Genomic DNA, 27,964 nt, shown 5'->3' with positions numbered 1-27,964 from the left:
GCAGTAGCTGGTAGCTCTGGTTTACTTCTCAGTGTAGTCAAAGAGCAGACTGAGCCCTTGGTTTCTGTCTCCCATTCACAGCCAAGATCCCTCCCCTTGCTGCTCACTGTGGAGAGATGTGAGGAGGAAAGGATGCTGTTAAGCTGCACTTTGCTCCAGCACTTGGCACATCCTTTGCAATATCGGCTGTTATCTGAGCAGGGATGCTGCCTGCCTCCTAACAGATGCAGCAATTCCCTATTGCTCCCCTTGAAAGGAGCTGGAATCATAACCTAGAGAGTGAGCGAGTGATGCGGCTGCTGCACAGAGAGTGACTGAGAGGAAGAAAATTGGAGAGACTGGAATATGTGCCTGCCTCAGCAGCACTGCAGTGGTAAAGCCACTGCCTGACTACATGCAGGTCACAGTTCTCCATGCGTTGCTACAGAGAATCCAAAAGTCGGGATGAAATGCATCAGCCTCCTTTTCTACTGCTTCTCTGTTATCGTCATGTATTAATTGCTGAGAGTTATTTTGCTTCCTGTGGCTGACTGCCTACATCTCTTCTCGTACTGCAGGAAAGACAGTGAGGAGAGAGCACAGCACCAGCCGGGTGTCCTGTCCCACCAAGGAGGATTCTGCATGATGTGCCAACGCAGTCAGGGGCTGCTACAATGGTGCACAGAACCTCTGGAACAGCTGGATTTTGGATTATTAATGCTTTTTAAAGGTGTCCCAGACTCCATCTAGCAATTAGCTGGAGACATCAGCTGCCCTTTGGGGCTTGCTTACTGCTTTCTATTTTCCTCTCATTACTGGTTTCACACTCATCTGGGTCGACAGCATCTGAACTAAAGGAAGGGACTTTCCTGACCAGGAATTGGAGGGTGCTGTGTGGAAAGTGCAAGTGAGAGCTCGAGGGAACTGCAGTCTGACCAACCATGGCTCAAGCAGCTAAGCAGCTGAAGAAAATCAAAGATATTGAGGCTCAGGCTCTGCAGGAGCAGAAGGAGAAGGAAGAATCCAATCGCAAGCGCAGGAACCGTCGAAAGAAAAAGGTCAGTGGCACTGGGGCAAGCAGCCCTATATCCAGATACCTGTGCTCGTGGCAGTGAGTGCTGTTTGTGTTTTGGGGAATGGGGTAGAGATGACAGAGGGGCAGTCTGGTCCCTGAACAAATCTACATGCAGTCAGCACAACAAATAGTCTGCCGAACAGGACAACTTGGGGGCCAGGAACCTGCTGTTTGCCCTGCCAGCTTAGGGAGAGGGGATATAAAAAAAGCCTGGTGAAGGGAGAAAGGAAGTGAGGGGTTTGTCAAGGCAAATAAAGAGACTCACTCAGCCCAGTAACAGATTTGATCTCTAAGATAAAATTGCTAGCTTCTAGCTCCATACAGTTTCCCAGAGTTGCTCTGTGTTTGCAGAGCAGAAGGGCAAGAGACCCCCACCCCATTCTCTAGTGAAGGTGCAGTTTTGATGTCTTCTCCATGCCCTGCTTGATCTCTGCTAGAACACTGAAACCAGAGTACAGTGGGACCACTAGCAGAGAAAGCAGTTTTGTGTAGGGGACTGTTAGTTCTGCTGCTGCTTGGGGCAGACAGTATTTGTGAGTGGGACCCAGGTCAGCCCTAGCAGCAAAGGCAGCTTACTTGCTGGCAGCAGGTGAGGGGAGGGTCAAGAGCTTGCTGCCTTGTGTCCTTCCCTGTGCTGACACTGGCACGCAGGAGCCTTGAGTCTGCCCACTGTTCCAAGCCATAGCTCCTCTCTGGAAAATTATTACCAGTTTTTTCTTGCTGCCAGCTTCCTGCAGGAGCAGGCATATTGCTAAGATAGCTTTGCTGCCCCTTGAAGACCTCTTGAACTGAATGGTCTTGCCCTAGCAGGGTCTGAGGGTATATGTGCTATGCACCAATGCAGAAAGGCAGTGAGGAGAGAGGTGAAACGAAGGGTAATCAAGGATATATGCAAGAGGAGGTTGCAATATGGGGATATCTGAGGTGGGCTTCTCCTCTGCCTTTAGCAAAAGGCCTGGAGACTTCCATGTGCCCCTTCTGAGCAAGAGCCTTACAGCAGAGCTCTACTGCTTGGAGCACCTCATTAGCTGTGCCCTTAAGAGTCCTGAGAGAGGAGTCTTGAGATGCTAGTAACAGGCACTGCTAACCAGCCCTCAGACTTCTATTGTTCCTGCCACACTGCTGGGCTGCAGCTGGGTCAGCCTGTCCACTCTAGTTCTGGACACTGGAATTCCTAGAATTCATACCTGGTTCTTGTGAAGGCTCGCTCCATGAGTCTTTGAGAAAACCATCCTCTTCCTTTCTGGCACCCCCTCCCAGGAGCACAGTATACGTGTGTCTTGGTGATGGTTGAGAGATCCAAAAATACCTCCAAAGTGTCTGGACTTCCTCATGTGGAAGGTACTAGAGTGGGCACCTTCTCCCCAGCTCCTTGTGAGAGACCTGAGTCACACTGACTGCCAAGAGACACTCAGGGAAGCGAGTGAGCTGGAGAAGCACCAGACCCAGAGGGGTCTGCTGCCCTGAAATGGGATCCACCTTAAACAAGCCTTTTGTAGGACATTCTTTGGGATTCTCACAACATGGGGAGCACTGAGCAAGGTCTCCTTGAAGAAATCAGTAGGGCTTTGGCACGCCGAGGAGGAGCTGATCTCTACTGTCCCTTCCTGAAAGGTGACTTCAGGCAACACCCTGGCAGGGGAGGCCGGCCTACCTCAGCTCGGCGCCTGCCATCAGGGTGGGCAGGGCCCCTCTTCACCCTCCCGCTTCTCTGGGGACCAAAGCTGGCTGTCAGGACGTTTGCTTGCTCTTAATGCCAGGCCATCTGGCAGGGCAGCCCGGGAAGGGATCTGTGCCGGTAGAGAGCAGCAGGAGGCTGGGTGTGGGTGCCCGGCAGCAGCTCCTGTCAGCAGCCCGGAGCAGCTCCGGGCCCCCCGGCACCACTGGTTGGCAGAGGGGTCACCTGTGATCCAGGGAAGTGACAGTGTGACGTGAAGCAGTGGAGGAGGCCAGAAGAGGATGGCCCATGCAAGCTGACATGTGTCTTGGGGCATGAGAGCTTTGTAGACTTCAGCACTTCCAGCCGTCTTGGTGTGGTTGTGCGTGCCCTGTGAACTGCAGGTTTAATCCTGCAGGAACCTTGTGTCCTGTGATACTTGGAGACACTGAATTCTGTTTTTAATTCTGTGTTGCCCAAAAACCTTCTCCTTGGACCATTGTTATATTTGTTGCTTTTTAGCTTTCATGCCAATTTCTTGGATTTTGTATTAAGTGCATGTAATGAGGACCTGATTGACCTTGTACTGCCCATTTTGTGCTGCGTGTCTCTCATTTGTCTCTCAGCATAGGGACAGTCCAGGTGTATAACCTTGTCACTTCTTCAGTATTCCCTGCTCCCAAATTTGCAACTCAGATGATGAGAACTTATGTTTCATTTGACAGGAGCTGCATCAAGAATTTGGGGAATGGTAGCTGGTTACTCACCTGCTCCTCATGCAGCGTAGCCACACTTGTGTTTTGGGCTGAGCTGTGCATTAAACAGCCAGACAGGTCCTGAAGAGTGCTCCTGCTCTGTGGGCACTGCAGCATGGCTGGAGGTTGCCACAGCCTGAAGAGGACCCCAGGGAGGAAAGCTTTCCATAGTCCTGTCCATTCCCATGTTTAGTGCAAGTGCTGAATTGTGAGGAATTACGAGCTCTAGCAGAATGTGTTGGTGGCTTTTCAGGGTGCCCTTCTGACAGGCAGGTGTGACAGAGAAGCCTGTGAGCAAAGGAGGATGTGAAGTGAATAATAGAAGTTCACTGTCATTAGAGAATTTGCCAAGCATCATCTGGCATAGCTTCTTGCTATTCATGCCATAGTATCCTAGCTTCAAATCTCTGTGCATTTTGCTTAGACGGTAAGTTCACAGAGGACCAGAGCCACTTAGTTACAGCGGCTGGACTGCATGTGAAGTCTATGCTGTGGCCAGCTGCACTGGGAGCCAAGAGCTGACTGGTGGTAGCACTGTCTGGGCTTTGGATGCAGCTTTCTGTCTGTTTTTTGTGGTTCTGGGAGGTAGTGATGGTCAAGAATGCTTCCTTGCTTTCACTGCAGGTGCTATGGTCAGGCTACCTCGGGAGGCAGAAAGCCTTCACTTGGAAATCATGCAGAGCACTTAAAAGATACAGTCCTGCCTTCTGCAAGATTAGTAGGGAGCAGCACAACACATTGTGAGAATGTGATGTTTTGACACCATATGTGAGGAAGGTCTGTAAACTTGTTATGTGAACACATGGCTACCAAGGGTTTTTTTTTTAATTTGTACGTGGCTTCTTGTTGTGCTTATGTATTAAAGGTAGAAGATTGACCAAATTCCTTTCCAGGAATTCTGTAAGCATTAGTAGACCTGATCAAATGAGTTGTCAGAAAGGGCCCAAAATGCCTAACCCCCAAACTGGGCCTGGAGTGCTTGGCTCATCCTATGTTTCAGACGTATCTACAGGCAACTTGAAGCTGAACCAAGTGCCCTCGAGATTGCCAGTGCCTGCAGTGCCTGGCAATCTGGCAAGCTTTCACTAGGATTAATACATTTTTTAAAAAACCTACAAAACTTTAATGAAAATAATTCTTCCTATTTAAGTATGCTTATTCTGGTACCAAATTCAGCCAAGTATCTAGTCAAGCATGAAGAGGGGCAGAGACCTTCATCCTAGAAGTACAACAAGGCAGACACCAGCTGTTAGCTGGCAAGTGGGGAAGTGCTCCTTTGGAGCAGGAAGCTGGAACCTTTAAAACATCTATGACAAGAGTGCCATGCAACAAATATGACCAATAACACTTCAGTAAGAGCAGCACTGCTAATGGTGTCCAAAGAACTCAAATGCACATGTGAGAGCATGTGCAGTCTGTGCGCAGCATAACTGTGGCTACTGGATTAAATAACTATCTAACCAAATGCTCAGAAGGAAATTCCTATAATTGCTGTAAGTGTTTAAATGATAAATTATTATTGTGAAAGATGTGATACAGTACGGTCCTCTCAGTACACTCAGGGTAAGTTTTGCTGGGCCATCTAAATAATAAAGGACAAGGCTGCCTGAATTTACTACTTTTTCTTCATTTTTGGGGGGGATAATGAAGAGCAAACTCTTTCCATTCCTGCCTAGTTTCTTTGTCTTGCAAGTATCTAAGGTAAGACAGTCTCTTGTTACGGATTTGTAGAGCATTTCACACAATGCAGTCTTGAATGGTAAAAGAAAATTTTTCTTCTTAAAAAGCTTTCTGCATAAAACTCCTTGCCTTTTTTCTAGTTGTTTATCTTCTGGATACAGGTCACAGACTGGTTTGACTCTCTGTGGTATAGGCTGATACCCGTACTTGGTGCAGTGTTTCTTCTGCAAGCTGCAGCAGGAAATATTTTAGTTACTTCGTTGTTACATGCTGAAATAAATCCCAGCAGGAGAGGCTGCGAGGGTGCTTCAGAGAAGGGAGGGATTCGGCTTGTGAGAGAGAGTTTGAAATAAGTGGGAAAGAGAGAGAGGGGTGTTTTTGTTTGGCAGGAGCTGTGACAGAGAAAGGTCTTCCATCAGCTAGAATGAAATGGTGGGAAAGGGCAAAGGGAGCACAGAGGACTGAACAACCCCCTTGCGTTCTCAAGCACAGATAAGGAATAAATGTGAACATAATCAATTGCTATCAACTGTCAGAAGAAACTCTAAGCTGAGGTGTGTGAGGTGAGTTGGGAGAGGGGCTAGATCCTGGATGGGCACATCTCTGAGAAGATTGAGGCAACGTGGAGGATGTTAATGAGAATGCTTTTGCAGGGAAGAAATATTGCATGCTTAGGAAGGTAGGGAAATCTGGGGAGTAGAACAAGTCAAGCAGGATTTGGAACAGCCACAAGCTCAATCAGACAGAGGAGCAATTACAGATGATTCCTAAGTAGGACAATCGAACAGTCACACAGGGTGACCATGCTTGTGCTTGTTGTGTGACAAGCAGAAGAGCTCACTCACCTGCTGTTCACTGATGAGCTGGATCAGGGTGGAACTTCAATCCAAGCTTAAGATCCCTGAGATGGAAAATTCAGACACCTCTGTCAGAATGATGCAATAAGCACATGAGGAACTGGGGTGAGAAATTGCTGATGGAGTGCTGCCAAGGAGAAGCCATTGGGGCTATTCTCTCTGCTTGCCTGCCATCCTTTACAAGGGCTGTCACTAAGCAGAAGCCTTCAGCTTGCACTGGGTTTAAAGGGGCTGCAGAGAGGAGAATGATGGACAGAGGAGGGAAAAGGATTTCAGCAGATCTGGGCTGCAGGTGGCTCAGCATTCCCAGGGTAACTGGACTTCTGGGCACCATTGTGCACTCTTCCCATGGATGCCTGGCCTGGTACAATTGCTGGATTGGGCTAGCTGGATTCTTGCATTCAGTGGCAGCAGGTCCTGCCAAAGATGTGACGTGGCTGTCAGCTGCTCAGGGCTTCACTGGCTTTTGGGAGCCTTGTGGTATCTGACCTGCAAGCTGGAGCTCATCAGCAAAAAGGCCATGCCACCTTCAGAATCTCAGAGCACAAAGTTGCTTTATCTCCTTTCTTTGCCTGCTCCTAGACCAACAGCTCCATCTGCAACTTTTGTTGTCTTCCACAGCAAGTTTTGTTGAAGCCTTAACTCCTCCTGCCTCTCTTTGCAATGACTATAGAGGCACCTTCCCTGAGATGTTAGCCAGCTTGTGGTGTGTCACAGCACTGAAGAAGATACCTTTAGGACCATGTGAGATCAGCAGTAGGTGAGGCCGTGAGGATACCGAATGCTCCAGCCAGGCTCCAGCTATTGGTACAGTTTTTTTCAGCCAGGATTGGGTGTCTGGACTGATGCTCTCTGTCTGAGGCACCTTTTCTGCAAAGGAATTGGTATCTCCTGCCTGGAACATGATGCTACCATGCAGTGGCAAGAAGAAGGAGCATGGGATATGAGGACAGCCAACCTTTGAGATTCAAGGAAACCCTAGCTTTTACCACTCTGAATGTAACGAGTGGGTCAGTGTAGACAAAGAATTAAACTGTGTAAGTAGGAGTGGACTCAGTTGTTAGCTATCTAGCTATTAAGCAGGCTTTCAAAAGGATTTTGCAAATCACAGGGCCATCTTAATTCTCTCTATGGGTTGTGAATGTGCTGGGTTAAAGCAGCAGTACAGCACTGAATTTGTTCTGCTGTAAATGTGCAGTGTGTAAAGTTGAGAAGGTGTTTTGTATACCCAGCTGCTGGCAAACTGGGGCAAAGCATGAGCTCCTGAGGGATGAAGCAATTGTGGAGGATTTGCACCCCACTCTGCCCAGTATCCCGATGTGGAACGGTCCTGTGTGACTAAAAGGTAACTATGATCCTCCAAGCTCTGTCAAGGTTGTAGAGGAAGCAAGTCCTGTCAGGATTTTGGGAGGATTACGTCAGCTGGCTGCACTGTCAGGAGATTCAGACCTCTGATTCATAGAAGCTTAATAAATATTTATCTCTTGCTTTAGGCTGGGTTGGGAAGCACAGGGGCTGTGTGTGACGATGACTTCCTCTGATGCTGTTTATCTGACCTGCCACCAGAGTCCTGTACAATTGGAAATGCTGTCAAGATTTAGAAAAAGCATCAGTGCTACAGTGCACTGTACTGTTCCGCTGTCTGAGGCCTACAGAGGGGCATTTTTCTCACAACCCACGAAGGTCCATCTCTCTCTATGTGTCTCTCTGGGATGAAACTGTTTTAAACTTACTTTTAACTAAGCTCTGTCCAGTTTCACTCACCGGTGCTCACCATCACCCTCTAGCATTTTTCTATTATGTTGCAATGCGACATGCATTGGTTTTAATGGGAGCATCTGTGCTTCTAGAATTTGCACTTTGTTTCCAGTGTAAAGTTGGTTTGGGATTCTCACAACATGGGGAGCACTGAGCAAGGTCTCCTTGCAGAAATCAGCAGGCCACTGGCACGCCGAGGAGGAGCTGCTCTCTGCTGTCTCTTCCTGAAAGGTGACATGCAGTGTTTGCATTGAGTAAGGGGGAGGGTTGGCAGGGGACAGTTCACAGCGTATTTGTGTGCAGGAAGGAAAATGGCAATGCAGGAATTATACTGATCTCAATGTTCCTTTACAGTGGGGAGTTTCCGGCTGAACATGGTTTGTTGCAATGAGCACAGACCAAGAGCTCTCTCAAATGGCCCAATTAGAAAAATCAGACCATTTGTATGGTGGCAGTTCCTCTCTGGTGTTTACCTTTTTCTTCTTTCACTATCTGCCTTTCCCTCTGCGGGATTTGGTGCCAAGACAGCCCAGTCTCTCAGATAATGTGAGCTAATATATAATGAACTGTGTTTGACTTGGGAAGTCCAGTAAATAGTTGTTCACAAATACTGAAGTCAGTTGTAAGTGAAGAACAGCTTGTACAGTACTTGGCAAGCAGGACCTCTCGGAGCCTGTGCCTGTGTCCTTTCCTGACATTTCCAGGCAGGAGGGAAATGCAGCACTGTGATGGGAGGGGAAGCAGAGCACAAGCATCTGGAGGTGAGGAATGTCAGGTCAGAGCAGCCCCTGCTGCTGCAGGGACTTGCTGCTGGAGGAAGCTGGTGCCATTCTGCACTGCTGCTTTACAGGCTCCTGAATTATTCAGGTAGTAATAGCATCTCTACGTGCTTGGTGAGCCCGCCAGTTATCAAAGTACTGGAGTGAGGTGAGCAACGTTTGAAACCTTGTGGTGTTCAGAAATCTGTATTGGGGGCAAGTTCTTTCAAACTGTGCCCTGTGCTTAGCTCCTGGTCCCTTGGCCAAGGTGTCTGCCCCAGCAGGGGACTTGCTGTCTGCAGGGAGTCACCCCTGTCTAGAGCCTTCAGGGCACACAGCCCTTTCTGGAAGCTCTGTTCTTTCTTAGCCTGCAGGGCTCAGTTTATTCTCAGTAGGAAACTGCCTGTAGGGTATTGAAGCTGAGGTACAGCAAGCTAGATCTGAGCTCAAAGGAAAGCAGCTTTAGAGAGTGCTAAAATTAGAAGTTTAGTCTGAATTATGCTAATTTGCTTTAATTGTCTAAGTATGTCAAGGTTCTTCAGAAATGTACCCTCTCTGTGCTGGTCTGGAAAGGTGCAGCATCACTGGGGGTGTGATGGAAGGATGGGTCAAGAATTGCAGAGATTTCTGGGTTCCTTGCCCTACTTGTATCTCTCTAGCAGTCCTCACCTCCAGCTGTCAAAATGCCATGAGGGTAGATTCTGAAAATGTTAGCCCTGGATCAGAGAGACCAGCCTTGTTAAAATCTTAGAGGAGTAGAGGGCAGATTCCTGGGTGCAAGGAAGGTGCTGACAACTCTATATGGGAACTGCTCAGTATGGCAGAACCATCTGAAAATTCAGATTTCCTTTCACAGCTGAACTGTGTCATGTTTCGAGCCACAACACTGCAAACAGCAGCAAAATTGAAGCTCCTTTCCTGTTTGCAAAGCGGATTTTGCTGACTGGGAGAAACATTAAGTCAGATCCATACATTTCCATATAGGGGCTGCAAATGTAGGGGTCTATGTTAATGCTACAACTTCAAAATATTGCAGCCTCAGTGAGAATCTACAGCAGAAACAAAGCAGCAGGTATTCACAGTGTCTTGGGAGGCAGAGGGAGGGAATGCAGCAGCAGGAGAGCATTTAGAAAACAGACTAGGTTTCTATATTTATACAGAGATGAGGAAAGGAGAGTGTGTGCGTGCACGCCTCTGTGTGTCTGTCCAGGTCACTGAGAAGACTCCTGTTTAAGCAAAAAGGTACTGCAGAAAGACAACAAGCAGAAATTAAGGCTGTGGTCCTTCACTGTGGTGACAGGAATTTCAGGGCTTGTGGAGGGCATTAATGTGCTTATTTTGAACCTTTTAAATAGGAAATGCAGAGAACAGAGTGCTGAAACCCTTTGCAGAGTATAAACTATGTTAGATTTTTTACTGATCTAATGGTTTCAGCAAAGGAATAATAAATATTTTTACCTGTTTACAGTATCATTTGTCAAGAAAATTAAGGCTTCCAGATCCTCTGCAGGAAATGCATAGTGTATTCAGAGTCCATTTAGTTCTTCTGACATGATGCCATACCTGGAATGGGGAGCACTGTGTCTTTCTCAGGACTTGCTGTTTACAGCACAAAGCAAAGAATAAGATAAATGCTATGAAAAGGTGCTGCTTTGTGGGAGAGACTGACAGGTGTGGGGTGAGCTGCGGACAGTTTAACAGTGTAGTTCCTGATCTGCACAGAGCATCTTTGAACACAGGAAAGATACTGCCCCTTTCTGTGGGTGCCCCCCGTGAGCACTATGCAGATATCTGGCTGCTGGCAGCAAAGGCACTGACTTATCAGTGTGACTACTCCATCTAGATCTCCTTCCATTTCTCCCCCTATGTCATCTGGTGCTTTCATGGACCTTGAGGCAGTACAGATGCATCCTCATGTGCTGGATGGGATGTACTCTGAAGGTCTGTCATCTACTTTAAGGGAAATACTGGGAAAGACGAGAGGGTAGTGTCTGTGCTGTTACCTCATGGGGACTAAGCTGTCTGCTCAGCTCTCTGAGTGACTGAACCAGCCTGTGGTCACACAGGCCCTCAGAGCCTTGCCTTGGGTGAGTGTTGTGAGAAATGCAGCACTAGACTTTCCAAGCATTTGACCTTCCATCTGCAGACACGCTGCTATTACACCCAATGTCTTTTCAGAGAGTTCAGCAGCTTGCTGTACTTCCTCAGTCACCAGCTGCAGGCACTGCCTCTCAGGCCTGAGCTGTGTCCTAGCATGCAAACATTGCTGTGCTTGGAGAAACTATTCTGCTGAGCAGCAGATGCTAAGTTCTTCCATAGCTCAGCTTTAAGTTGTCATTTACAGGTTAGCTGTTGTGAATGGCACTCAGGGACCATGAAATGTCTTGCACAGAGGGTCCTGGGCAATTTCATAAGGCGTATACCATCAACCTGCTATTTTCTCTCTTCTAGCAGCTTTCTGGGTAAAGTGCTGGTGAGGCTGCCATGCTGTTTCCTGCAGTATGCCTTGGTCATGCTGCCATGCTGCTGAAACTGTGGTTTGCTCTGCTTTGTACCTGGTCTATCTGACTTACGAGTTTGCAAACAAAAGAGACACTTGTACTGATGCTTTGGATGGACATTGAAGATGACTGGCTTTCCTGCCGGAACTGGAGAGTCCAAAATAAGCCAGTCACATTTGCTCCATTGCTCTCTATAATCTTTTTAAAACAATGTTAAGCTGGTGTTATGAGCATGTGGAAAGATTCAGAAACTACCAGCCTTTTTAACACCCCGTATTAGTTGGCTGGGAGAGGCTAAATCTTACCATGCAATATATCAAAACTGTGAAATTCTATTGCAACACAAGGCAAATCCTTAAAAGTCAGTTGTCCCTCCTTTTGCAGGTGTCACACAAGCTGTAGCAATGGAGCAGAGAAATGGCTGCTTTGGGCTGTTTCTTGCTTCCACTGGATAGCATCTGTCAGAGATTTAGGCAGAGATGAGATGCCAACCAAGCTCTCTTCTTCCATTCTTCTGAATGGGGAGGGGAGAGAGTAAAAGGAAGATGGTCTGCCTGGGAATCAGCTGTACATTGTTGATGACTGAAGTGTGAGGTTTTACTGTGTGCTGTAGTGATATGACACCTCTTTTTCTTGGTTCTTACTCTGCTTTTTGAATCAATAATGTTCTACTGTAAATTACTTCCATTACTTTGATTATACAAGTAAAGAGTGTGCTCTTAAATAACTTGCTTAACATGAATAACCCAGTGTCCTTGACTTGTGAATCTCTACATGGAGTTTCTCTTGGTTTGGGGTGTTTTTTCTCTGTCTTCCTTTCTTTCTTTTCCCCCTCTGTTTACCTTGTGGTGGATGAAGTGCTCAATCTGGCAGTGGGCATGGGGAGTGGAGTGTGTGGTGATGATGTGCTAGAGACTTCTCAGAAAGGGAAAACTTACCTAATTAGTTTTTGGTGTTGGATTTGCTTTAACTGCACTGGGGAGTAGTTCTGCTTTCCAACTTTAATGACGAAACAGAAGTTATATCTGTGGGCCACTGTCCTTGGCATGGGAGCATTTCAGCTCTAGGAGATGCCTGCATGGGATCTGTATTTGGCCTGCAGGCTACAATTTTCTAAGCTTTTTTGTTCTTCAGCTCTTTTCCTGGCAGAACCATCTCAGCTCACAGCGACAGTAGATTTGGTCCAAGCAGGAATTGTTCAGTGGAGCATGGCATGGCAGCTCTCTACACACAGCTTGGACATGCCACCACGTGCTCCTGTTAAAGAGCAACTGATGGTTAGCAGGCTGACTCCCTTTCTCTGGGTGCTGGGAAAAATGCTTCCTGTCAAGCCCACTGTCAAATGGCTGCAGAGCTGAGGTTGCAGTAAGAGGAGCTGCAGTATCACAGGACAAAAGTATAAAATATCTGCTGCCCATCAGTACTGTATCAGCAAAACTCCTTCTCAAAACTTGTGAATTCATCCCTGCCAATAGTGAGATGTGCCTCTTGGACCTGCCAGCAGCAGCTCAATAAGGCATAGACAAGATCACCCTCTCTCCATCCAAAATGTGAGGCAGCAGCATTCAGTGTCTCCTGACATTTCAGCAGGGATCAGCAGCATCTTGCCATGGGACCTCCCAACACACTATGGGACAACAGCAGCAGCAGAGGGGTCGTGTGGGGGACATGGATTCTGTCTTCCATGTTCTGCCACAGACACTGTGGGTAAATTGCAGGTATTTGAGCAAAGGAGCTGGCATCTTTCACTAATTCACTTTGCTTTAAAGTCATGCTTTAGAGCTAAGAGTTCTGTGAGGACACTTGGGCAAGCCGATCCAGAGGCTCTGCTCACAGCTGCAATACTGAAGCAACTTGCTTACGAAGCTTGGAGATACGGTCCATTCACTGTGAAGGGGCATTGCCTATTGGCAGTTTTAGTCTGAACAGGCTTTGTCTCTGCAGAGGTGGTGTGGCTCGTTCATTTTGCTGGAAATAGGTGCAGCATTGCATACAGAGGAGCAGAATGGAAGGTGCCCAGTAATAACATAAGGACCTTTAATTTGTTGTTGACAGAAATAATGTATTGTAACATACTGGGACAAAAAAAAAAAAAAGCTTCACAGAAGGAAGAAAGAAAGAGCCCCAGAGTGTTTTTTTGGGCTCTTGTGAGATTTCTGGAAAAAAACCAAACACTGAACACAGCAAGTGATGTACTTTTTGTCCTCTTTCTGGAGATGCAGCCACTGCAGTTTGCTCCCCAACCTCAAGCTGTCAGCTGTTTACTGCCGAGCTCTGCCAGCAGGTTACTGGGATAATGTTAGGCTTGTTTAATGGTGAAAACTGCCTGGAAAATATGCATATATAATTTTTGTGTTTAAATTAAGAGGTATACGACATACCAGTGATGTGATTGGGAGCTGCCAGGAAACAACAGAGAATATCTTTTGTGTGCCCAGTCATGGTAGGCTATGCTTTTGAAGACCAGCATGAACAAACATGCATACAAACATATTGTTTGCATGATGTTGTGCCTCTGAAGAGACAAAAAAAAAAAAAAGCTCATCAGAGAAGGAAGCAAGGAAGCTCCAGAGTGTCTTTTAGTGGTCTTGTGAGATTTCTGGAAAAAAACCAAACACTGAACACAGCAAGTGATGTACTTTTTGTCCTCTTTCTGGAGATGCAGCCACTGCAGTTTGCTCCCCAACCTCAAGCTGTCAGCTGTTTACTGCCGAGCTCTGCCAGCAGGTTACTGGGATAATGTTAGGCTTGTTTAATGGTGAAAACTGCCTGGAAAATATGCATATATAATTTTTGTGTTTAAATTAAGAGGTATACGACATACCAGTGATGTGATTGGGAGCTGCCAGGAAACAACAGAGAATATCTTTTGTGTGCCCAGTCATGGTAGGCTATGCTTTTGAAGACCAGCATGAACAAACATGCATACAAACATATTGTTTGCATGATGTTGTGCCTCTGAAGAGACACTAAGTGTTGTAAAGAGGTAGGAGAACAGACTAGAATGCTGGAGGCTTTCAGCAGGCCCACATTCCAAAACATGGTCAGCAGGTAATGCAGGAAAGCAGCTGTAATGGAACTGGTGTGCTCTCATGTCTCTGCCACTGTGGGCATCCTGGCCAACACATGTTTCTCAACCTCTGCCTGCTGGCAGGTGAAAATGGGTCCTCTCTTCTTTTGAAAAGAACTTGAGGAAGCCAAAAAGGAAATAATTAATATATTTTTATTTACTTTAAAATTCCATTTACAGGCATGCACAGCCAGAATATTCTCTGCAAAAGAAGTCCTCAGTGCTTCCTTCAAGTTCCTTGTTTCTCCAGTTCCTTGAGTTCTCTGCAGCATTTCTGTGGTCTGCTGAAGGCTGCCTCCTCTTACTCTGGGTATGGGAACACTAGCTTAGTGAGAGGGCGAATGACAGGACACTTTGCAATTGTGGAGTAAGCTGAGTCTTAAAATGGAAGTGGTGGAAATGGCAGAGTGTGGGACAGCTGTTCTCTCTGTAGGAAACTACTTCAGGTTTCTGTGTTTCATATTGTAAAGCAAATTCTGTTAGAAGTCTAGCATAAAACACCTTCAAATGTTTCAGATCTTCCCCTGTGACCTCACATTTCAGAGCTTCTTGGATCATACTGAACCAGCCTACCTAGTAGCTCAGTAAGGGCACGTGGTGTGTTGGGTCTGGTGTTTCCTGGCACTGACAACACTGTTATTTTGCAAAACCCGAGGGAATCCCAGTGCTAAATGCTACGAGAATATTCATCCTTGAAAGTAAGCAATTGTGCAGCCCTCCTGAGCTTGGAGGTGTCCTTGAAGTGCAGGGGACCTCTGGAGAGGGGATCAAACAGCCAGCTCTTCTTGTGGTTTGCACAGTCTGTTTGTCATTTGGAATTGCTTCCTCTGCCACTGCTGCTGGTACAATGGGAGCTGGGCACAGTGTTCTGCTGCGTGTGACTTGGCTCTGCTGGCTTTTCTGTGGCCCCACTGCTCTGTGGTTGGCACTCTTGTGGTACTCAGGTGCCAGCACTTGCTGCCGTTCCTGATAACCTGGAGTATCAGGGTCTTATTTTTGAATCGTTGAGGAGGGAAGGGATATTTTTTATTAATAACCCAAATTACCCTGTGAAACAGCAGCTTTTCTGATGTTAAATATTAAACTCCACTAAGTGGTGAGCCAGAGCACAGAAACAACAGCAAGGTGGCAACGACTTGCTGTGGCAGGAGATGGCAGCGGAGCCTGCCAGGGCGATTAATCCCTGCTTCTTTCAGAGTCTTCCATCTTTGGGGCAGGTCAGGTGCTCCTCCACGCAGCTCCCCAGCTTCTCAATGGCATTTTGCAGGCTTTAAACAGATCAGCACATCAAAGGCTGGCAGAGCCTCTCTCTGGCGTTGCCATGGCAGCGGCAGCTGAGAGGATTTAGATGTTTCTGGGGTGGGACTGTGCTGCTGGATGTGTTGGGGCAGACCAGAACAACAGCAAGGTGGCAACGACTTGCTGTGGCAGGAGATGGCAGCGGAGCCTGCCAGGGCGATTAATCCCTGCTTCTTTCAGTCTTCCATCTTTGGGGCAGGTCAGGTGCTCCTCCACGCAGCTCCCCAGCTTCTCAATGGCATTTTGCAGGCTTTAAACAGATCAGCACATCAAAGGCTGGCAGAGCCTCTCTCTGGCGTTGCCATGGCAGCGGCAGCTGAGAGGATTTAGATGTTTCTGGGGTGGGACTGTGCTGCTGGATGTGTTGGGGCAGACCAGGGCTCTCCACACGCTGCTGTCCAGTGTCATCATGGACACAGGTGTCCCTGGTGCTGCCAGCAGCGTGTGGATCTCTTGCTGTGCTGGGATGATCTGCCCCAGCCCAGGGTGCTGTGATGCCAACCTCTGCATCCCAAGCACTCCCCTCCACTCCCGCCATCCGGGGGGAGGACAGGGACCTTCCCATGCTGCACCACACGTGGAACTGGGTCAGCTGAATTACACTCTAAGAAATGCCTGGTTTTATCCACTGGCTCTCAAGGGAGTAGCAAGCCCTGCTTCAAGCATTGCCTCTGTAGGTGCCTAGCACTGCTGTGGTGAGATGTCTGCCTCAGGTGCCTGCCTCTTCTGTTCCCTACGGCTCTGCACAGGCTGGATGGGGTGGATTTCCAGGAGTAAACATAAAGCTGAGCTTTGAACACTGTATAAATCTAGCATAGGTCCAGCTGGGCAGCACACTATGGCAGCAGGATGAAGGGTCTGTTGCTGGCCTTCCTAGTCCATCAAGCTGTGTTTCCTTGGCAGAACGCCCTGTCCTCCTTACTGTGTGCTGAGAAATTGCCCCTGGGAATTCAGTGATGTTCTGTGAGCATTTCTCTTTTGGGCGATCCTGGCATCTCCAGCCAGCGTCTGCTGAGGAGACAGGCACATGGGTCACACATTCTGACAAGTGTTCTTTGGGTACTCAGGAACAGCTGGGTGGCATGATGAAGGAAAGAAGGTAATTTTGAGCACCCTGCCAGCTCCTTGTGCTGCCACAGCACAGAGACCCACTGTCAGGATCTACATTGCTGCAGTTCTGACGTCTGCCTGCATGTGCAAGCCAGAGGAGCTGGGGAGCACATCACAGAAGCAGGAAGGCAGGCAAAAGGATGTTGTTGACAGGAGTGGAGCAAAGACCATGAAAGTCATTAGAGTAAATTAAATTTTGTCTTTATATATTTACCCTGAAGTAACTCTGAGCTGGTTTTGCTGCCAGGCTGCAGGAGACTTGTGGGAGAACAAAACCTGATTTGTTCTGTAGTATGGATTCATGGGAGCACTTTAGGATTCCCTGCTGCTGCCTGTGCAGTGACTTGCCAGTGCCTGTTCCTTAAATTCTGCCTTGTCCTGCTCTGCAATGCAGAATTGGATGCTGGACTGAGAGCAAGAACTGTCATCCACTGCTGACATGCACAAGTTCCCGGAGTTCAGATCAGTGTAAGCTGATCCAGGAAGCATTGTTCTCTGGTCCCATTTTTGTTCTCTTTCATTCTCGCCACCCTCCATCGAGGCTTCCCTTGTTTGCAGGTGGTGCTGGGGTGGCTCCCAGTGAGTGTTACAAGCTGGCAGCAGGTCAGTGGGTTTCAGGGTGTTCTGGAAGGGTGTGCAAATCACAGGGACCAGCTCCTTCCAGCCCCAGGAGCAGCCTGCTCCCCACTGCTGTCCTGACGACTGGGAGAGCAGTGAAGGGGGATGAACAGATGTCTTCAGGCTGCCTCCTGTGTTACTGCTGTGTCTTTACTGCAGCCCGACATGCTCCTGGGTAGGGAAGCCTCATGTGCTTACTGGAGCAGTTGGAAGGGCCTCAGCACAGCAGTACTGAGACTCCAGTAACCTGGCTCAGCCTCTGTAGAGGCTGAATTAGACTCACGGGATGTCTCAGCTGGAGGAAATTTCAGGCAACGTGACTGAGAGAGCCGAGCCTGCTGTCCTGAACTCCCCACAGCAAGGGGACTTCAGGACATGTCCTGATCTGTCTGATTCATGATAAACTGCAAAAAGTCTGAGTCCTGCCTGGGGTAGCAAGGGGAGATGTGGACAAAGGCAGTGTGCCCAGAAACCTGAGTGCTTGTTCCCCTCTCTATATATACTGTTACAGGCACATTAGGCTGCAGAGCAAGTGAGAACACCAAGCAGGGCTGCCCTGGCAAAGGCCACAGGATGGCTCACTTTGCAGAGGCCAGTTTGACTCCTTGGTTAAGGAGGGTTGTGTGAGCCCATGTGTTGTGTGTTAATCTGCCTGTCATTTGAATTCCTTCGTCTTTTCTCATAATCATTGAGCCTTTCTCTGAACTGGAGCCTTAGTGTCTTCTAGAGGTCAGATGTGCAGTCCCTGTACCAGGAGGACCTCACCATATCAAGCTCACAGCATCCCTCTCTAGAGACTGTTTAGAAAGCCCTTTCCTGACCGTGGTGATTCCTGATCTTTTCCTCTGAAGTAAAACACAGAATGTCTTCTCTGCTTCATGTTACTGTCGGGCTGAGCCTGCAAATGGCCCCACTATCCTGATGGTGAGTTCAAAAGCATTTTCCTGATGTTGCAGGAAAAAAGGCTGCTGTTCCAGGAGCCCAGAGTTTGTTTTCCAACATTTGGATGATATTTAGAGAACAGTAAATAATTTGCTAAGTAAGATATGGGAAAAGTCTCCTGTGTTTTCTTTGGCTTTAGTGCAGTGTCCTGCGTGCCCCACGCTGTGGAGCTGCATTTTTACAGCACATATTGGGGGAGGAACGGTGGGGACTAGGTTAGGAACAGTGGTAAGAGAGACTGTGTGGGAGCTATTACTTCTCGACAAGAGTGGCTCATAGGGTGGGTTTGGTGGAGAGATTTTGGAAGAGCCCTCTGCAGCACAGTGAGTTAGCACTGCTATGGATACCCGAGCTTTCCCAGCATGATGTCTTCTGTTATGCTAAGAGAAGCAGGTAAATGAGCCATTGTGAAGCTGTTGCAGATATATCAGGACTTGTTTGTGACTGCTGTGCCATGACTACGCAGCTGGTATGTCCAGTGCTAGAACAGTTTTGTCTGTACCTGTGCTGTAGTGATGGTGGCTGCTAGAAGCTTTGTGCTGCTGGGAGATTTTCAGTTGCAGATGCATGGTGGGCACCCTTAAGAGCAAACTTGGAGAGAGAATGATTTGTTCAGATCCCATTCTTTGGAGAAGGATTCATCTAGGATTTGGAGAGGAGTAATTGCACTGGATTTTTGTAGGTGGCACGGAAAGTTCACTTTCAGTAAACATCCTGACATCTGCTGTGTGGTAGCTGACAGAGCTTTGAGGGGCAGGTTCCAGAGGGGCTTTGTTCCCAAATTTTTACTGCTGAAGCCAGTGAAAAGTGCTGATGCTGCAGACTTTCAGCAGCTTTCAGACTTTCTCCACTGGGAGAAATAAATTAGTTGATCTCCTTCAATTTTAGAACAATAGTGAGACTCACATTAGCTCTGCTAGGTCAGTGGAGCTTTATCCTCACTCCCATTCTGCAGAACAGCTCACTTTCCAAAGCAGTGTGTGAGTGAGTATTTCTGGGACTCTGCTTCTCTCATCCAGAGGCATCTTATGTAATTGAATTAGACCTCAGGACAAGCTGCTGTGCGATGAAATCATCCTAAATGCTGATCAGTGAGAGCAGGGCTGTGGGCATACAACAGAAATGTGCACATCTCTTCTGAATCATTCATTAATTACCCTTAAATGGAACTCATGGGTTTCAAGATTTCAAGTGGGTTTTCTGCAGATCTGAGGGAGCCACCAGGCTTCTTGCTGATCCTGCTATTCCTTTAATTCTGCCCAGTTGCATGCCAGGTCTGTCCAGAGGAAAAAAAAACGGAACCTAGGAGAAAATATTTTGATAAATCTGAAGATAAGAGGTTTACGGAAATGGTTTCTAAGTCCTTGTCAAACTGCCTGAACTAGCAGGACTGAGCAAGAAGGGCTTGGTGCAGACCATGGCATCTAGGTACATTGCAGACCTCAGAGACATAGTGACTGCTGAGAATAAAGAGACGTGAGAAGCGTGGGGTGAGATCTGAGTTCTTGCCCTGCTGCTTGATGCTCAGCAGCAAAGCATATTTCTTTCCAAGAGGAGCAGAGTGCAGCCTGCCAGCTGGGGACTAGGCATTCATCTGCTCTCACAGGAGGTCAGTCTGCACTGCCTCCAGGCACACACTGCAGCCAAATGCTGGATCCCTCCATCCTGAGATCAGGATGAGAACAGGCATCACACTGAGGCATCCCACTGGATCTGTAATCCTGCTGTTACAGCAGGACGAGTGGATCCAACAGGATTGATAGCTGGGTTGGGTTAAATGCAGCCTGATAAGGATCTTGTTATATCTTTCAGATTGGTATCTGGCTGAGTGAAGGCAGGAATCTGCACTGTAAGCAGTAATTAAGAAGTGATTTGCCCTTGGCCCATATTGAGGGCATAATGCCAAACTCCAAATTCCCAGAACTGGGATTTTTCAGATTCAGGCTGAGTTAGATGAACTGCCTGGTCTCTTAACAGGGGGAAGGAAAAAGAGTAGATGTTTATCCTGTGGGCAAGATGTCTTCTGGTCCAGTGGGTAGGAGAGTAGGATGCAGAGGCTGCTGAACACCTTCTATCTGTGCAAAAATCATCTTTGCAGCCAGGAGAGCACAGAAATAAGCAATAGCATAAACAATGGGCCATTAATATTCCTTTCCTTTGGGAGCTCTGCAACTCTTTCATGTCTTCACTCTGCAAATCTGTCTTCCTGAGTTTTTATTCCTGGATGAGTATAAGTGAGACAAATGTGTGATGAATTTTCAGTTGCTTTGCCTGGCTCATCCAAATGATGAGCAAAATGAACACCTTATGACTCATGTCATACTGTGCCAGAGAGGTACATGCTATGAAGCTGACTGCTCTGTATGCATGCAAGGGGAGGCAAAGAGCTGCCTAAACATCCTGATTTTGGGCTGCTTCCTCTCCAGGAACTAAACTGTAGTTATGATGGCACAAGGCAGCTGTCTCTTCATCTCCAAAATCATGCCTTTAGTGCAGAAGTGCACAATTCAAGAAACATAAGCTGAAGAACATCTACTCAATTTGTATTTCTGGATTTCCTTTGGGAATGTCACAGCTCAAATAGTTCTGAACTGATAGATGACTGTGAAGCAATTTCTTAGATCAGGAGTAGGATGGGGAGAGATTTCTTATGTCTATTAACTGCTGAGCTTTGCAAACCTAATCCATAAGATTTCTTCCAAGTTTTCATTTGTCCTGGACTTCTGGGTGTTGGTTTTCAGACTGATTTGGGGAGAAGTACTGTTAAATTGGCTTCTCCCCCACAATAAACAAGATGGACAGGCAACTAGGGAGAGAGCAAAGGCTGGAAAATGTCTATAGCAAATCTTTGTACCCCTCCCACCACATATCATTGCATGGCTCATCCTTTGACAGAAATGAAGAGCAACTGTCAGTGTGGACCTTCCACATGCTTCCTCTGTTGCTCATGGCTGATGATTCCAGAATTTTGGAAGCTAACGGGGTTAGCCATCTGAGAGGTGAGGCACCAGCAGCTCCTGTGGACTTCCTGTGAAATTACAGATCTTCATGCCGGAAACCACAACTGCAACAGGAAAGCAAACCTCAGCTTTGCTGTGCTGGGCGACTGCCTGCTCTGAGCAGCAGCATGTCTAGTTCAGCACTGCAGAGCATTGTTATCTGCTTATTTATGCCTACATCACTGCTGTTCTCACTTAACAGGAGGAAGCAGCCTGACAGCAGCACTGTTTTTCATCCCAGCTCTCTCCTTGCATGAATCTGAGTACCTTCCATTATCCATGGCTGGGCAGCAGCAGCAGAATTACTAAGGATGATTTAAATTATTCAGCTTCTGTTGCTGACTCAGCTTTAAAACTGCATCCACATTTCCCAAGATAACAGCTTGTTGGCCAGAACCAGGGAGCCTGACTACTCCTTGGAGCCTCAGCAGGTGGCAGGAGCACTGGGAGTGTTTTTCTCTGTAAGCAAAAAGGGGACATACAAGGAAAGGTGAACCCCCCTTATCCCTGTACCAGGAGGACACAGTGAGCGCTCAGCAAGGAGCAGCTCTCCTTCAGTGACTTCAGCCCTGGACCTGTCCTGGCATCATTTCTCAAGCTGTTGAATGCTGCATCTCTTTCTCTTTCCCTGAACGTAAAGATATGCAGCTTCCTCAAAATATTGAAGCCCTCTGTTAAAGCAAGTTATTTATCCTTCTCCAACGTAATGAGTTTAAGGCTCTCTGCTGCACACACTGTGCTCTCCATTCCCTTAAATGAAAGGAAAAGAACAGCTGAGGACAGAGTAGCAGCAGCCAGCAAAGTGTCTGAGGCTTGGAGATCCCTTCTCCAGTTACATGGAAGGTAACAACCCAGAGGAAGGAGACTTGCATTCCTTCACAACCACATCATAGTGCAGCTGAGGAGTTTCTCCAAAGGTCAGAGGCAGAATTTTCTATCTTGAAAAAACAAAACTCTCTGTAGCTGAAGGAGTAGTTTTCTTTAGAGACCTCCTCCTCCTTCTGAATTTCTGACAGAAAGCTTCTCTCTGCCGCTCTAGCTTTGCACTTGCTGCTGGAATTCTATGTTTTTACCTCAGGTGTAAACCTGGAATGCAGTGGCACTGAGGCACCAGGGCTGCTGAGTCTCATCCCAGGACAGCAGAGGGAGAAATTATTTTTCCTGTGGGTATGACAGATATTATAGCATCCAGGGAACAACCATTAACGTGTTTCTCTGGCCCTCAGAGACCTGCAAACATCCCTGCCCGGTGCTCTTGAATTTAGGCAATTCTCTGATTTTTCTCTGCTCTGCCTCAGTGGTGGGGACCTGGGGCAATTCCTTCTCACTGCCCACCATGTGGCCTGTGGGCATGTCCCCAAGACCCTGTGGTTACCATTATGGCACCCACAGCAACCACAGCTATTTCCAGTTCTGCACACAGAGGTTTCCTTCCCTCTTCATGCTGTGGCTGTGGGCAAATGATGTGCATGAGGGAATCCCAGGCAGGAGCCAAAAGCTGAGCACCATGTCCCCTCCTGCACTGTGGATGTGGCATCACTAGAGGTAGATCCAGAAATCTGTAGGACTGAGCCAGTCTGACACTGCTCATCCCTTGCAGCCAAGAGGTTTGCCACCCCAGAGATTGTCCCAGCCCTGAGTTTGCCTGTAAAGGGTTTAAGGTCACCACTGCTGGTGCTCACTGGTGCCAGAGGCTGCACAAATCAAAGCTAAGTTATAGTCCCTGCCTGAGAGAGCTCTCAATAGAAGTGGTGGGCACCCACTCAGCAAACAGATGGAACAATCCCATGGGCACTTTTACACTGCTTTTCCCTGAGGTGTGGTAGGTAGGAGATAACCCCAAATGGATTTGAGGGCACAGGTCTTGTTCCTAGGGCTTTGCCAAGTATGTGTGTTATCCTGGTGGCTGCAGGACCTGGAGAAAGTTTACATTATGCTGGGACAGTGACTCTGAACAGGCTTATAAGCTCTGCCTGGTAAGGTCCTGTCTTCGGGGTGCAGATGACTCATATTTGCATTCATGACATGCATTTATGCAGGGGCGGGGGGGAAAGAAGCAGGATCTGAGACACTGATGATTTTGCTCTGTAGGTTCAGAGCAGCAACACTTTTTAGAGCAAACGTAGAGCGCCAGCCAGCAGTTGCAATGCCCATCCTTTTGACAATTAACGTGTGAGGTCTACCTGAACTGGAGGTGGAGTCTATTACAGCTCAAACTCCAGAGGGATCCCAGTCTTCCAGGGAAATGCTGAATTGCACTGGACAAGGGGAAATTTTTTTCCTTAGACTGAGGTAAGGACTCTGCTTTGCTCTAATGCTTCAGCATAGCCTTTGCTCAGTATAAAAATTTCAATTTCTATGTAATGCAAAGCATTTTTCCATTCTAACAGGTACTATTGGTCAACTTTTCCTGCTCTCAGCTGATATAAGCTTGCCCAGTGGTGGGCTGGGCTGTTTTATAGGAATCCCTAGGGAGATACAGCTGGCAGAGCTGTTGTTTTTTCTCTCTGAAGCTGCAGGTATATGCAGGTATACACAAGCTGTATTTATCTGTATGCTGCCCAGGCCTTTCCAGGTGTGATCACCTCATGGCCTTGCATTCACTGGTTTGGCCCCAGTGCCTGGGAAGAAGTGCCTTGGCCTCCTTGGACCTGCCATTGGCGACAAGGGCCAAGTGAGCATAGGTAGACATAGAAGCCAAGCTGAGCGGCTCTGCTGCGGTCCCCAGTGCTTTGTGAAGATGGCCCCAGCTGAGAGTCTGGATCCCAGATGGGGTTAGCAAAACACTAGCAGAAGGATGCTCCTGCCAGCCAGAAGGGCCCGGTGAGCATGGCTCTGATGTGTCACCCAGAGCCTGAGCACGAGAAGTGGGTGGGATGGGAGCGGTCTCCAGGAGGTCTGTTCCTTTGAACAATTGCTGTGACTCCCTTGCGTGTCTTTCAGAGGGGGCATGCATCAGCCACTGTGGACCCCTTGCCTTCTTGCTGCAAGCAAGGATCTCCTGAAGGGATGCTGGAGCAGGAGTCTGATGTGCAGGTAGAAGGGGGGAAGGGGCGCGTTCATTGTATTGCAGCAAGCTCCGGGCCCTACAAGGGGCCTGGAGCTGCTGTCACTAGACCTCATTTGCCACTTCAGTTCCATCTCAGTGTCCTTCTCTTGGGACTGTGCCCAGCCAAGGTCTGCAGAGAGCAGTGAACAGTCTGGAGTCTTCTGCTTACTGCCTCTGGCCCAGCCTGCTTTGTGCAGCACAGACCCAGAGGCCGTGTGGTTCTGGCCACAGAGCTGTTTCATGATGCTTTGTATTTCTGAAGTTTCATCTTCCCTTGTACCGGTTGAAGAGCAAGGTTCACGCATGTGAGCTCCTCCCTGTTTACAGCTCACAGATATGTTTATGAAGTGTGCTTCAGGCATGACATTCACTGAACACTTCATGTCACGCCTGGCAGCTCTCCCAAAGCCCCTGACGTGGGACAACCTGTAATCTCCAGACTCCAGGCAGGAGCCTCCCCGTGGTGCGGAGATGCAGGCAGGAGAGTGCGAGTGGTGATAGGGGCAGTCCCTCTGCTGATAAACCTCTTCCAGACTGGCTGCTCACACTTGGGTTGGCCACAACGTTCAGTGTAAGTGGGCTGACCAGAGCTGCAGACCCTGGTTGTCCAGGGTGAGCTGACCACCTCCTGCAGGGATGCCATGCCTGCATTACTTGAGGGTGAGTACTTGGGCATGGTAAGGGGCTTGCTGGGCAGCACTAGGGGAAGAGGAATCAGGTCAGTGCTTGGGGTTTTGGTTTGCCTGTAGGAGTTTAGGCATGTTCTGGCCAGTAACATGGGCTCAACAGCCCTTGTCCCCAAAAGATTGCAGCTAAATGGACCATAGAATGGCAGGAAAGTTTGCTGCCCTTCTTCGGTTGCTGGGAACTTGCCTGAGGTTATGCTGGGAGCCCATGGCAGCACCTGGTGTTAAATCCACACTGGTCAGATCCCCCTGCTGCCACGCATACCTGGTCCTTCTCACCACTACTTTGTTGGCAGAAGGGAGGTTCACCCAAGAGTTGTTTTTTTGTGCTATTGAAATGGTAAATGTTGATTTCTGTGTTATCATCTCTCTTGTTTTACCCCCCCAAAGCTGTGGGACAGGTGCACAGGATGACGTTTCTCTCTAGGCACAGTGCTGCACTAGCTCTGCTGAGGAGCAGGTGGCTGTGCTGCTATGGCTTTGCTTGCGTGTCCTCACCAGGGATCAGCTGGCAGAGATAAATTGCCAGGCCTGTGCTTCAGGTGCTTTCCTGTCAATGCTTTCTTCCCTGCATGGCTTCCGGAGGCTGCCCCCCAAGCCAGCCTGGCTGAAGCTGCCAGCAGTAAATATGCAGCCACACAACAGGGGCTGTGCTGCCATTCCACATGGGGTGCAGATCCTAGCAGAAAGGCCCCTTCTCACTGCTTTTGCTAGTGAATGCTTTTGCACTCTCAACTCCCCAGTGTTCAGTGCACACACAGAGCCACGTCATGGTCCAAGGAAGGAAATGCATTAGGAAAGCAGGAGATGAAAAGCAGTTAGGGTGCTGCTGCATCTCTCTCAGCAGCTGTAAACCCTGTTAGGTTGTTAGAAGAGGTGTAGTGCCTGAGCAAAAAGCTCTAGTGTATTGTCTTCACTCACAGTCTGTATATTTTCTGGTGAGGTAAAAATAGCTTTTCTTTTTCAGGATATGCAGGGAGCAGAGGCTCCTGCTAACATCAAAGGAGAGTAACAGCTTTCCCCTGGGTTTGTGTGGCCTCAGCTGGCAGGAGCTGTAGCTCTGTCAATTCTTGCCTGGCTTTGGCTCTGTGTGAAAGGAACAATGTCCTGGTCTCCAGCTCCCTGTTCAGACCTCTGGACCAGCCCCTGTACCTCTCTCCACTTACTACTGCTGAACCCAGTACTGTACTTCACTGGGGAAGTGATGGTTTGCAAATGACACAAGACAGAGGAAGGCTTTCGTAGAGGCTGTAGCACCTGGGGTCCTTATCAGAAGGATCAGTCTGCTGCCTAGGGGCAGCTCCCAAGTCCTTGCTCCATGCAGATTAAGCTCTTTCTGATATCCACTCTCCTCACAGTTCTGAACCTATTCCAGCTTCAGCAGCTAGCATAGGGGAACTGTGAGGGGGGAGGAAGGAGCCAAATGGCAACGCAGGTGCTGGCTGTATCTGAGTATGCTCAGCAGGACCGGGTTAACCTTGGCCCTGAACTGCACCAGCAGTCCAGAACTACCTCTCCTGTAAAGACTGCATAAAAACAGGCTTTCCAAAAGCTAGGTACTCATGATGATGTAATGATGGAGGCCTGCATGTGATGGAGGGGCCAGTCTGGTGCCTGTGCCTGCAAGTGTGCCCTCTCTTTAGTACTTTCAAAATGCTAATTGCCTCCCTTCCCATAAACCTGCCAAGGGCTCTTTTGCTTTGGGATTTCTCCTCTGGCAGTTGTGCTGAGTTCTCTTCCAGCTCTCACAGTCCCTTGCTGCAGAAACTTGAGAATATCTTTGACTTTCTGCATGCTCCATGCTGCAAGATGGGGCGGCTCCCCCTTACACTCTGGTCTGGGCATATAAGGCATCACCCTCTGCGGTACACTGGGGAGCCCTGGGGTTATGGTCAAATGTCCACTCAGCAGAAAGGAGCATGGACAAGTGTTTAACTGCGGCTGGTGCATGAAATGAGAAACTTGCTTGGCAGATGCCTTCCGAGGGGACCTTTTGTGCCTTGACTCTCATCAGTCTTATTGAAATTTGCAGACCTGACCTAAGTCCTGTAGGCAGAGCTGAGGGTTGTTAGGGAGTGAAACTTGGAAATAAGGATGTGCCCTTTTATCTGATGAATTTTACAGATGCTTTTGCATATCTCTTTCATCTGGGTTTGCAGCGTGTGCCTGGTAGCCTGTCCTCTGTGCTCTGCTGACTGCCTTCCTGAGGCTTTGCTACTATGGCCTCTCTGGAGATGCTGTGCTCCCCTGAATGCTGTTGTCTTCTCAGAAGGCAGAAATCTGCCCGTAGGTTTTGTTTCTGCTGTGGGGGCCACTGAGAGTGTCAAGTTTTAGTGAATACAGGTAGGAGAGAAGGTTCCTGTAAGGCAGAGAGTGATTTCTGTTTCTTTGTATTTTGAGTTGAATCTCCAATTAAATGTTCCTGATCTTCCCTGATCATCTTAGAGAGACCCTTGGTGCCATCTTTGACTGCTCTTTGGCAGCTGTTTTAGTGTGTTTCTAGGACAGACATACTTTTCCCATCTGATGAGAAAGGATCCAAGTTATCACCCGCAGACCTGGGCATGGTGATGCAAGGGTTGTCAGCAAGGTAGGGAGATCCAGATGAGCTCTGGCTCCAGAGAAACTCCAAGGTTGGGCACTTGCTTAAAAGTAAACCACTACACTGATGCAAGGTGTTGCTGTCTCTGGTAGAAATAATATCTCAAAGGTGAGGATCATGCCCAGCACCCTGGCACTAGCAACTGGAGGTAACTAGAAGACCTCCTAGATGTGAATTAGATTTTCCACACTGGCTAGGTAGGATGCCCATAGCAATATGTGGGTTTGGTGCCAGGAACCAGGCTGGCAGCCTCTGGTAGGTGTCCTGCCCACACCTACCTGCTATGTAGTTGTGCAGCACAGGCAAAGCTGCTCTCTGGGGACTGTTGGAGGCAGAGACTTGTTGGAAAGGGCACCCTGGCCCTTTGTTTGGCATCTTTGGCCCTGTCCAGGATGCGTTCCCAGGCAGTCCCACAGACCTGTGTGTACATCCTTGCAGAAAATGGGTCCTACCTCCTCTGGAGCTCCTCAGCAAGAAGCCAGCTCAGCCCTTCCTCATGCTGGGTGTGATATGAATGTTGAGGGGTCCTAATCCCTTTTCAGGCTACCTTGTTGCTCCAGCAGAAGACC

At 48.2% G+C, this 27,964-nt stretch overlaps 1 protein-coding gene across 1 annotated transcript in view; it reads left to right on the top strand.

Annotated features, from left to right (window-relative positions):
* The first annotated feature begins 920 nt into the window (after nucleotides 1-920).
* The window catches only part of ANK1 (ankyrin 1, erythrocytic), a 57,087-nt gene continuing 30,043 nt past the window's right edge, over nucleotides 921-27,964 (top strand). The window contains exon 1 of the mRNA XM_009993272.1: nucleotides 921-1,037. Within this exon, the coding sequence (XP_009991574.1) occupies nucleotides 921-1,037 (117 nt within the window). The remainder of the gene's footprint in view (nucleotides 1,038-27,964) is intronic.

Source organism: Chaetura pelagica, unplaced genomic scaffold (assembly GCF_000747805.2).
Source record: "Chaetura pelagica isolate M959 unplaced genomic scaffold, ChaPel_1.0 scaffold302, whole genome shotgun sequence".
Lineage (NCBI taxonomy): Eukaryota > Metazoa > Chordata > Aves > Apodiformes > Apodidae > Chaetura > Chaetura pelagica.
Note: the sequence above shows the minus strand (reverse complement) of the source record. Positions and strands in the feature narration are given on the sequence as shown.